This window comes from Cebus imitator, unplaced genomic scaffold (genome assembly GCF_001604975.1).
Source record: "Cebus imitator isolate Cc_AM_T3 unplaced genomic scaffold, Cebus_imitator-1.0 Scaffold692, whole genome shotgun sequence".
Classification (NCBI taxonomy): domain Eukaryota; kingdom Metazoa; phylum Chordata; class Mammalia; order Primates; family Cebidae; genus Cebus; species Cebus imitator.
Genome location: NW_016108007.1, coordinates 217,652 through 229,371, shown reverse-complemented (window position 1 = coordinate 229,371; position 11,720 = coordinate 217,652). Strand labels below are relative to the sequence as shown.

Here is an 11,720-nt window from a genome sequence, read left to right as displayed (position 1 = left end):
GAGAAACATAAGAAATGCCTGATGTTAAGCGCATTTACCTAGCACTTACATGTCAGGCACTACAGGAAAGCCTGTACACTGAATTGACTCACTGACTCCTAAAAGAACCCTATGAAGTAGGAGCCACTCTTTCCTTCATTTTAAACATGAACAAAGTGCATTACAAAGAGACTAACCACTTGTCCATGTTCACAAGCTAGAAAGTGACAAGCATGGGACTGGGTCCTGGAGAGTCGTCTGCAGAGCCAGCCCTGTTAACCTCTACACCAGACAGGAAAAATGGTGCTCCTGCATTAAGGGTGGAGCCCTCTCTAGCCGATCCTAATCTGGAGGAAGGTTGAAAGGGGTGCTGCCATTGGCAGGCTTTGTAACTTTTAGGTTCCTGAAGGCTTTTGCATTCTTGGAATTTTTAGAGGGATAGGGAAAGAGGCATTGCTCAGTGACATAAGAAGGGGTGGAAATGGGGAGAAACAAAGGAAAACATCTAAAATCTTATCCCTGAAAGGGTAGAGCCTGGAGCAGAACTCTCCATTCATGGGCAGGAAAAATAAAAAGGTGAGTACTTTAATTGTGGTTTACACAGGAAGTGGAACTACGTGTGCTTTCAACCTGCCCCTGCCATTTGTGGGGAACACCACTATCTACTCTTCTCATCTCTGACCTGATAGACCACAGCCTGGAGGGGAATCATGGTTCCGGTTCTGGTTTCTGCACTGTATTACCCCAAAGGCCATCATTTAACTATCTTCCCCCAACCTTTATCTCCTCTGTAAAGTCCTTATTCTGGTGGATGCAGCTATTATTCACCCAATTCCCTAGGCCAGAAAACCTGGAAGTCTTTCAAGATTCCTCCTTCCCTCTTCTTCACATCTAATTGGCCACTGAGTTTTGTGGGTTCTATTTCCTAAATCAATCTGTTCATTCATTACATATTGATTGTGTGCCAGGCATATGCCATGATGAATTGGATAAGACCCCTACCCCCAGCTTCAAGCAGCTTACTGTCTTAATGAGGGCATTCTGCAAATGAACAACCCATTCTACAGCACGGTGGTACAGGCAAGAAAGGGGTAAGTAGAGTCCTGGAAGGGAACACCTCAGGGCTTTATGATTAATCTTGGGAGACCCGAGGGCTTTTCTCTTGGCAATGCGTATGCTGAAATGTGAAGGATGTATATCAGGAACATGGTGAGGGACGCGTGCACAGGGGAAGCAAATGCAACTTTCTGCAGGCTAGAACAGAGTAGTTGAAGTTCACTAGTTCCGCAGAGATTAGCCTGATCGCTGGTTTCCAGCCCGGTCCTAATCCAGTAACTACGCTGCCCAATGGCTTTCCAAAACTCAAAAGAAAAAGCCCAGCACAGTACTTCCTGTCCCTGGAAGTTTGCACTGCGAGTCTCCCATCACTTGTCATTCACTCATGGAGTATTTACTTAACACCTACTCTGTGCAGGTACCATATTGATAGCGGCCTCAAAGGTGCTTCCACCCTTTATGGAATGTTTAGTCTACTGGAGCAGATAGACCGTGGGGGGCATTCCCGGGATGCTGGGGGCTGTGAGGCCACGCTAGAAGCTGCCACTGAAGATGTCAGCTACCCTTTAAGGACCCATGTGCCTCGCTGCCCACTGCTCACCCCGTCACTGGGGGCTGTGGGCCTGCCACCGGCTGGTCCTCTGAAGGGATAAGCAAGTGTTCATTTCACTGCCCTGAGTGCCCTTCTGCCCTCGCCCGAAGCCAGTGCCCGCCTGGGGCCAGCTCCAGCGCTGCGTTCTCCTCGCGTGGCCACACTCATCGGCGCGCGGCTCTGCCAAGGGGGCTGACGCGGCGCGCACGGCCAGGGAGCTCCTGGGGGCAGACGCCGTCCAGCCTCGCGGCCGCCGGGTGCCTACACCAGACCGGCTCGCTCTCTTCCGAGGCGCCCCCCACGCCCGGGCCGGAGAGCGGGCCCCCGGGGCGACGGACGACCCTGTGCGCACGTGGGCGCAGCCTGGAGGCCGCGGGGACCCTCTCCCATGGGGGAGACGGGAGACGTCCTGCCGGTAGACGTTGGCCAGGGGGTCGTGCTCCCCGCCCGCCCCCCTCCCAGAGCCCCGGCAGGGACCTGCGGGGGCGCGCCCAGGCGGGAGCGCGCGCGCCCGGCGCCTCCGAGGTCTCCGCAGCGGCTCGGGGCGGGCGGAGGAGGGGCCGAGGGCGGGGCGGCCGCAGCCTCCGCCATTCCCGGCCCCCCCCGACCGCGGCGCACCGCCTCCCCGCCCCCGCCCGCCCTCCCCCACCGCGCGCGCTCCGCCCGCCCCGGAGCCTCGCCCTCCGCCACGATGAGCAAATGAGCGCAAGCGAGGGCATGAAATTTAAATTCCACTCAGGGGAGAAAGTGCTGTGCTTCGAGCCTGACCCCACCAAGGCGCGAGTGCTGTACGATGCCAAGGTGCCGCCGCGGACGGACAGGGAGGAGGCGCGGGCTGGGAGACCCGGGGACCGAAGGCGGGGGCGGGGGCGGATGGCCGCGCGGAGCTGGGGGACCGGCCGGGCTCTTCGGCCTGCGAGGAGCGGTGCGGCCGGCAGGGGGCGCTCACAGGGAGCTGCGCGTGGGAGTAGGGGCGGGGTCTGGGGTGCTTCCGCTTCCTTCGGTCAGGCCGGGCCACGCACGCGCGATTGGTAACTTCGCCTGTGCTTTGTCGCGTTACCGGGGCTACCGTTTGCGCCCCCGACACCGACGCGGGCCGCTGAGGGAGGAGGCCTCTCGAATACGGTTTCTGTCTTCGCGTTAAGTCTCTCCTCCTGTGCGGCCCAGTGCCGGGTGGGCTCCTGTTGGACGCCCTGGTCGTCCGATCCAGGTTCCAATTCGTAGTTCCACGGCGCTGGCCGCTGACTTGAGACGTCGTGTCCCTGGGACCCTAGTCCGGTTTAGGCCCCATCACTCCTGTAAGCGGTGAACCCTACCCCGAGGGCAAGGTTGGCCCACTGTTTTCGCACCCCCAGGGCCTTGCAGCATTGAAGTTTTCAAACCCTGAAGGATTTACGTTGGTCTGACCATGGTTGACGGGAATCGCTCCCCGGGCCGGTCCACCTAAGTCTCCGGTAGCTGAGCCACATCTTGCAGCTCCTCGGATTTAGGTGGAGGGCAGGACTTGGCACCAGGTCTCCCAGATCCCCAAGGAAAGCGCCCATGTGCTTTCATTTCAGGTGCTCATTTTAGAGACCTGGGTTCCTAGCGCCCCCTGGGCGAAACCTTAGGTGATAGGGACAAAGGCAGCCCCAGGTGGGTCTTTGGCTGCTCTGTCCTTTAGAGATGCTAAAGGACATCCCTAAAGGGATGAGCCTATTGTGCCTTCAATTCCCTCCTCTGCTGCTCCTGTCTTCTAACCACATCTGCTCTCCCTCCTTGTTCTCCCCGCCCCAGAGTCTCTTGGGGGCGGGGGGCGGGGGGGACACGACCCATCATTAGTCTTAGATGTTCTCTCTAGCGACACAGCAGGGAGGGATTATAGAGTCTTCAGCCAGCCATCCCGGCCCTGGATTTAGGGGAGCCCGGGGGACTACAACTCCCAAAGGTCTCGGGTCTGCAGTTCTCGTCTAGCCTGGACTTTCCCCTTAGTGACACATCGGCCGACCAATGGCTTCAGAAGCCTCACGCTGTCTCATGCTCAGAGACCAATCACGGGGTGGTTGGACGGATGTTTCCTATTTTGAAGGCGTCTACTGGGGGGAAAAATGAAAGGAAAAATATTTCAACCCAGCCCTCGGTCTAAAAGAGGAGAGAATGCTTTCTTTTCTTTAGAAAGGGTCTATGAATTAGTTTTCCTGATCTAACTTCTAGTTTTCTTTATGCTCTGTCATTTGTGGGCAATATTTCTTGGTTTCAGATTGTTGATGTTATTGTTGGGAAAGACGAAAAAGGCAGGAAGATCCCAGAATATCTGATCCATTTTAATGGTTGGAACAGAAGGTGAGTGAACTTGTTAAACCAGACTGAAAACTGATTGTCTTTGCGGCACAGAAACATTGCAGAACTCTTTAAGTTTTAGAAACACTTGTATACAAGTTTGATTCATTTCCTGTTTTTACTTTGTTACAGAACTTGCCTATAATGAGAAACAGTTTTAAGTAGATTGTATTTGAATTCTGTCTGGGTGATTTTGAAAACTCCAATTGTTTCTGTGTCTGAATGAGTTACTTTTTCAGTTTATTTGCCTCTTTGTGATTTTAAAATATTTTAATCGTTTACTAAAAAGGAATTGTGGACCATTTCTATTGCTGTGAGGTACTTTTAGCCTTTGTTTCATATCAAACTAAAGTACTGAATTTTCCTTTTTTGTTCAATTAGCTGGGATAGATGGGCAGCCGAAGATCATGTGCTTCGTGATACCGATGAAAATCGTAGATTACAACGTAAATTGGCAAGAAAAGCTGTAGCTCGCCTGTAAGAGTATAAAAATCAAGATATAAATGTTATGCAATATGTTTTCTCTTAGTGTCTTAGATTTTTATGATATAAAAGTAATAAAATGACTAACATTTATTAAGTAATTTTACATATTGAAAGTGTGTAAGGGGAAGAGTGTTCCTATGGCATTCTGAATACCTTAGTGTTTTCAGAGTGGTTACTGTGTAATTTCCTGAAATGGAAATTACCATTTATGTTCTAAAGTTTAATTTTGTTCAGATGTATTTCATTGTTTATTATGTCTCGTTTTGATCTCAAGACTCACAAGTTCAATGTCAAAATGTATTTCCGTTGTTTGCTACTCTTTTTCAGGAGGAGCACAGGAAGAAAGAAGAAGCGCTGCAGGTTGCCTGGTGTTGACTCTGTCTTAAAAGGCCTCCCCAGTGAAGAAAAAGATGAAAATGACGAAAACTGTGAGTAGCTTCACTTCATTTTCTTTGGCTGAAAGAACTTCCACATAGACTGAGAGAAGGAGTCATTGAAATTCTAGACAGGGGAACACTTCAAGCTCATTATGTATGATATTTGCCCCATTTGTTTTTGACAATTAAAGTAGCAGTCAATATAAGAAGTCAAGAAGTCAGTAATAGAACCTTAGCAGAGTCATGCTCGTGACTATTGCCCTCTTGACCAGTGTCTTTGTATAAACCCCCCATGGGTGTGTTCACATGGGATCTGTTCTCTTTTTGGGACCTCCCAGCCTTGGTCCCACTTATGAAGGCAATAGGAAACTGTAGAATCCTAACTGACAGAACACTTTCAGGTCATTAGCTTGTATGATTTTTCACATCCATTGAAATTGGTTGTCAGAATAAATTTTAATTTTTTTTTTTTTTTTTTTTTTTTTTTTTTTTGAGACGGAGTCTTGCTCTTGTCGCCTGGGCTGGAGTACAATGTCACGACCTTGGCTGGCTGCAACCTCTGCCTCCCAAGGTCAAGGGATTCTCCTGCCTCAGTCTCCTGAGTAGCTGGGATTACAGGCATTAATTACAGGATTAACTACCACCAGGCCCGGCTAATTTTTGTATTTCTAGTACAGATGGGGTTTTGCCATGTTGGCCAGGCTGGTCTCGAACTCCTGACCTTATGATCCACCTGTCTTGTCCTCTAAAAGTGCTGGGATTACAGGTGTGAGCAACTGTGCCCAGCCAATAATTTTCAACTGTGAAAGATACAGTATTTGTGCTCAGCATTTAAAATATTCACGGAACTACAGTTTATTATTTCTAGTAGCACCCACACTACATGTGAAGATTTGTAGACATAACGGTTGGTGGAGTATATAATGCAAGTTTACCAGATGCTTTTGTTTCACCTAGCATTAAACAGTTCCTCTGACAGTGCTGAAGACAAGGATGAAGAAATAAGTGAAGAAAGTGATATTGAAGAAAAGACTGAAGTGGTATAAAGTTTTTATTGTAAACACTTTGTTACATATTTTAGTGGTAAAAATTATGGTGAAATATTCCAGCTGTGAATTGTTTTCTAAAGATACATCTTTTAAACCAATAATGTAAATTTTTGTTTGACATTTAAAGAAAAACAATCCTTATTTATAATCACCATATGAGTCTCTTAGTGGCTCTTTATGCCCCCAGAGTGTTTCCACAAATTATAGTTATCTTTCCAGTCAAATTATTTGTTTTATGATGATTAATATTTTTAGTGGAGCTGGCAAAGTGTGATGTCTTCTGCCTGCATCCAAAGTTAGTATAGATTCTAGTGGTAAACTTAAATGGGAACAAAATAAATATTTGTATTGTGTTGAGAACTCCCAAGCAAGTTAATTTTTGGCCTTTAACATGCTTTTCATTAGAACGTGGCATACTGGGAGTGTTGAGGATTAGCTGGGTTTGTTTCATAGCAGGCTGTCACATGTTAGTCTTTCTTTGGATATTGACTCTGCTGTTTTAAATAATTAAAAATGGAATTCTGATATTTCAGAAACAAGAACCGGAGCTTCAAACAAAAAGAGAAATGGAAGAAAGAACAATAACTATAGAAATCCCTGAAGTTCTGAAGAAGCAGCTGGAGGATGATTGTTACTACATTAATCGGAGGAAACGGGTATGTAGGGAGAGTGTATAAAACAGTGATTTGTTTAGAAATTTCATTTTGCCATATTTTGCAATCATAGACTTAAGCAATAGCGAATCTTGAAGGAATGAAATTTATGTTTTTCAGCTTTGTACTGAGTCAGGTTTTAAAGTTCTCTGCCGGTGGTGCTGTGCAGCTTATTAAATTATAACTCACACAGCCCTGGTTACCCATTAGGGTTGTTTCGGGAACTTTCCAGAATCCTGCTGCTTGTGCTTCAGCCCAGAAGTTAAGAATTAATTGATCTGTGGTGGAGCCCAACTGTAGGTATACTTGAAGGGACTCCCAAAGTTGTTCTAACAGATCACCAAGATTAGGAATCATTGCTTATGTCTATTCATAAAAGTACTATTGTAATCAACATAAGGTTATGATCATAGAAGAAAAAAGATCAAACAAGTTGAGAATACATTTAAGAAGTTCAAACAGAATTGGCTTTGCTTTATTTTTGAGTTAAAGAATGATACAGACATGACCAGTGTTTCTCAGAATATGTGGGTTGTTACATTAGGATGCATATATCAGATGTCTATATTTTTGTTAACAGTTAGTGAAACTTCCATGCCAGACCAACATCATAACGATTTTGGAATCCTATGTGAAACATTTTGCTATCAATGCAGCCTTTTCAGCCAACGAGAGGCCTCGTCACCATCACGTTATGCCACATGCCAACATGAATGTGCATTATATCCCAGCAGAAAAGAAGTGAGTACTAGCATGTTTTCTGTTTTGTGGTTCTGTGTGTTAGAGAGGTGGCTTCCATTTAGAACAGGTGACTCTTGTCTCTACTCAGTTATTTTGAATTCATGTAATATTTAGTAATTTATTCATAATTCACTGAATCATCAATCTCATATTAAAACCTTGTCACCTGTGAAATCTTTAGTACTTCAGTAACTATTTACACGTCTGACGTGGATGCATTGAAAATGTCCTGCCTCAGCACTGAGACAGTTTTTTCAGTGATACTGTTTAGGGCGAGAACGTTCCTTGAGAAGCACCAGAATGGGCAGTGAGAATTTCTCAAAGCTTATTTGCAAACAGATTTTCATTCCAGTTGGAGAAAGCTCCCTTGTATCCTGCTGGGCACACATGACTCAGCTAGACCAGAGGCAGAAAGGTGGAGTGTTGGAGTTAAAGCAAGGGTTAGGGGTTCACTAGAGTCAACCCCTTTGAGCTCGAAGTGATAGGGATGTGTCCACCTGTCCACTTATGCAGCACAGGCTGCTGGATACCTCATGTGGCCTTGAACATATTTATTTGTGTTTAGTGGGGTAAGTTAAAGTGACTGCTGTACTTTCTGCACTTTATATTTTCCTATGTAATCTTGACAGTATCTATAAATCCATTTCATTTTGTGTGTATGTAGGTACAATATATAATGTTTAAAACTCCCCTATTAAAAATGGGTGGCTTCATTGTGAAATTTTGGAAAGTACCCCCTACTTCATTGTGTCTCTAATCTCTTCTTAATCTTCCCAGTGTTGACCTTTGTAAGGAGATGGTGGATGGATTACGAATAACCTTTGATTACACTCTCCCATTGGTTTTACTGTATCCATATGAACAAGCTCAGTATAAAAAGGTGACTTCGTCTAAGTTTTTTCTTCCAATTAAGGAGAGTGCCACAAGCACTGCCAGGTAAGTTAGATAGCCTGCGCTTTCCCCTTAGATGTCAGCGGTGCAATAATCAGATCCTTCTTTTGAGGAGTTCAGTCTGATGCTGTGGTCTAACATGTTTGGAGGAGGGAAGGAAATGAAAAGTGTCTCTCCTAGTGGTTTTCTTTTTTCTGGATAAGCTAAGTCATCATTCACTGTCATACAGTTCTGGCGGATTTTACCAACTGAAGACCCCAGCACAGGGAACTTAGGTGGGATGATGAGCAGCTATCCCATTTTTGGAAAGACAGCAGGGGGTGGGGTGAAGAGAGCACAGGCTGAAAAGGGTGGAAGGGGCAGGTTGAATTGAGCGCCCTCACTGGCTGTTTTGTGTTAGTTGGGAGATTCCTCAGGACCCTCCTTCTTTTGCAGTTATGTGACGGAGTGAAGGCAGGCCTCGCTAGTGGTGGTAAATGGGAACGTTCATACAGGGCCTGCAACCTTTGGCCTTCAGGAAAAGTTACTTCTCTTCTTGCTCTGTGATGTCACCACTTTTCTTCTCTCAGTGACCAAGCATGCTCTGTTCTTTTTGGGGGTGCAGGGAGGGGGATCCCACATCCTAAAGTCTTTCCCTTAATCTCTGTAAGGTGTTGTGTTCGCTCACTCTTCCCTCTCTTCCTGAGAAAGTGGTCTGTTCTCATGATTTCCACTCATCCGTCTCTTCTCTTACCATCTGCTTTCATCTACTGATGTGCTGCACAACTCTGCCTGCAGGTGTACTGATAACCTCCCACTTGCAGCGCACTGCCCTTTGCCTCAGCACCTTCCCCTCCCCTCCCTTTCTTTCTTTGCTTCATGGCTGTGGGCTCCCCAGCTTCTCTGTCTGCCCGGTCACCATCTCCTCAGCCAGCCTTCCTTTGGTAGCTTCTCCCTCCTTTCCCTTTCCCATGTCAGTTTTAGCCTAGGTGAGAGGCCTGCAGGACTCACTGGGGACCTGCATCCAAGTCCCCAGGGCCTATTTCAATCCTCGAGACTCCTCCGGGGAGGGCGGGGTTGGGGGGCATGTGTTTTCACACCGCAACCCCGATGCTTTTCCTAGTCCTGCCAGTAGTTACATTTCATTGAGCTGATAGGGTATTCTTGTTGTCTAGACCAGCGTTTCTCAGCCTTGGCCCTAGTGCTGTTTTGAACCAGATCTTTCTTGGTTGTGGGGCTTCTTGTGCAATATAGGATGCTTCGCAGGATTCCTGGCCTTCCCCTAGTAGATGCCGATAGCACGTTTTTCCTCAGTTGCAGCAATCAAAAATGTCTCCAGGCGTTGCTCTTTGTTCCATGCCAGGGCAGTGTTGCTCCCACTTGAGACCCACTGCTCTAAGACACATATACCAGGGGGCATCACAATCTTTAATGCCAGCGTGCCTTACAGAGTTATGGACAGGGTCCAAATGACTTAGGCACAGATTTATAACCCTCCTGGAGTGGAGAGAGCATTTCGTGTCTTCAGAAGCCCTCCATGTTCTGGAAAGGCCCTTTGGGCTGGCCCTGTGTGACCGTCTCCATCTTCTCTAGGAGCCAGGAGGAGCTCTCTCCCAGCCCCCCTTTGTTGAATCCATCCACGCCACAGTCCACAGAGAGTCAGCCGACCACTGGTGAACCAGCCACCCCCAAAAGGCGCAAAGCTGAGTCAGAAGGATTGCAGTCTCTGAGGCGGTCCACACGCCACTCTGCTAACTGTGACAGGCTTTCTGAGAGCAGCGCCTCCCCTCAGCCCAAGCGCAGGCAGCAGGACACGTCCGCCAGCATGCCCAAGCTCTTCCTGCACCTGGAAAAGAGTAGGTTCATTCTTGGGTGGCCAACGCCGGGGAGGGCCAGTATGTACCTCTTGTTTAGCCGGTGCCGGGCATGGTGCTGAGGTTACATGCGTGGGTGCACGGTGTGTGATTCCCATGTCCAAAGTGCTGTTATGCTGCCTGCTTTCTGGAGCTGTAGAAAGTTTAAGGAACTGGCACAGAGCGCAGTGCGGCTGCGATGGAGGCAGGCCTGGGCCGTTTCCTCAGCCTTTCTCGCCATCACTCTGCCACTTATGAGCAAATCGAGGTACCAGAATTCTATACATTGTGTAGCTAGGCCTAACGAATCATTCAAAATGAGCAATTCTAATGGGTTGTTTCGGTTTTTTTGTGTTCTTTGTACTTTGTCTCAGTAGTCTCTCCATTCTAAAGTTTAATTTGGAAAGTTCCGGCCTAAAATATCAAAGTGAGAATGCTCACATTCCCATCATCTCTTCTCACTGCCTCTTAGCCCAACTCAAACTCCATCAGATCTGCTCACCTTGATTTTCAGCTGGAATGTTTCAATGGGCAAAATACATTAGACAAGAGTTGACTTTATTTTTTTTCCAAGATACACACAAGTTGATTTTCTTCAATATAAAACTTAGAAGGAAGCCACTGCTAATCAATCATTTTAAACTTTCAAAAACTGCTGAAACAGGTGCCATGAATCAGGTACAATTACTGTAGAAACTAACATTAGCTGCCACACACTAACCAGGTATTTTTCCCAAATTAATTAAAATCTGGTTGTTTAGCCTATGCTAATGAAGCCTCCTTACTAGTAGTATTCACTTTACATTGAAGACCTCATTCACAAATAAAATACAGGGTGCTCCGTGCTTATATCCTTCTACCCTTGACTGCCAAAACCATATGAAATGAAAAGTTGCTGGCAGCAGCACGGACGATGCCACCTGGTGCCTGGCGGGTGCAGTGAGGAAGTCAGCAGTAGGGGAGGCAGCTTGCATGCCTGTCCACCAGCACACTGTGAAGGCGGAGACAGTGCTACACCAGGAGGTGCCAAGTGCCCAACTGCAGAGATGGAGGCCTGGTGGCCTTCCTTTCACAGGCCCCAGCTGCTCACAGGCTGTGAAATCTAAGACACCCCTCATAAACATCAAAAACACCTTCAAAGCTTAGGTCACGGTAAAACTCCTTGGAGTCGAATCATCCTGCCCCAGTAGGCATATCTTGTGTGTGACCTGTGCTCACCCCTGTTCTTCCCTCAGCCTCTCCTGTGCTGACTCCTTCAGGGATCCTTCTAAGCATCACCCTGTTGGGACTCCCAAAGCTGTAATCACAGTGCCATTGTGTGTTCAGGTGCCTGTTACCTTGTGTACATCCTGTCCCTGCCACCTCATAAGCTCCTGAGAGAAAGGGCTGATTTGTTGGTTGTGTCACCTCCACCATAGCCAGTGTTGGGGGCATAGTTCCAGGTGTCTGAAAGTATTTGTTGATTCTTTGAAGATTGGGAAGACTCAGAAGGGCAGAGTTAAAGAAGACATACCTTTAAGAAAAGTCCTTTGAATAATCAAGCGCTAAAACAAAATCAAGTGCTTTTTAAAAACAGCTTGATTGAGGTATTATCCACATACCTTAAAATTGACACATTTAAAGTTTTTAGTGTCTCCAGACACAGTGGCTCATGCCTGTGAGACTAGGGCAGGAGGATCACTTGAGGCCAGGAGTTCAGGACCAGCCTGGGCAACATAGTGAAACCCCATCTCTTACTAAAAATA

At 47.2% G+C, this 11,720-nt stretch overlaps 1 protein-coding gene across 5 annotated transcripts in view; it reads left to right on the top strand.

The window, feature by feature from the left end:
• The first annotated feature begins 2,227 nt into the window (after positions 1 to 2,227).
• MSL3 (MSL complex subunit 3) overlaps positions 2,228 to 11,720 on the top strand; it is an 18,121-nt gene continuing 8,628 nt past the window's right edge. The window contains exons 1-9 of one of the 5 annotated variants that reach the window (XM_017518636.2): positions 2,228 to 2,428; positions 3,867 to 3,949; positions 4,328 to 4,423; positions 4,760 to 4,860; positions 5,767 to 5,849; positions 6,392 to 6,514; positions 7,092 to 7,252; positions 8,030 to 8,188; positions 9,716 to 9,978. In XM_017518636.2, the coding sequence (XP_017374125.1) occupies positions 2,327 to 2,428; positions 3,867 to 3,949; positions 4,328 to 4,423; positions 4,760 to 4,860; positions 5,767 to 5,849; positions 6,392 to 6,514; positions 7,092 to 7,252; positions 8,030 to 8,188; positions 9,716 to 9,978 (1,171 nt within the window). In that variant the 5' untranslated portion in view covers positions 2,228 to 2,326. Of the gene's footprint in view, positions 2,429 to 2,650; positions 2,838 to 2,906; positions 2,926 to 3,866; positions 3,950 to 4,327; positions 4,424 to 4,759; positions 4,861 to 5,766; positions 5,850 to 6,391; positions 6,515 to 7,091; positions 7,253 to 8,029; positions 8,189 to 9,715; positions 9,979 to 11,720 lie in introns of those variants that run through there. The other 4 variants (XM_017518638.1, XM_037734951.1, XM_037734950.1 and 1 more) reach the window with 4 other exon arrangements.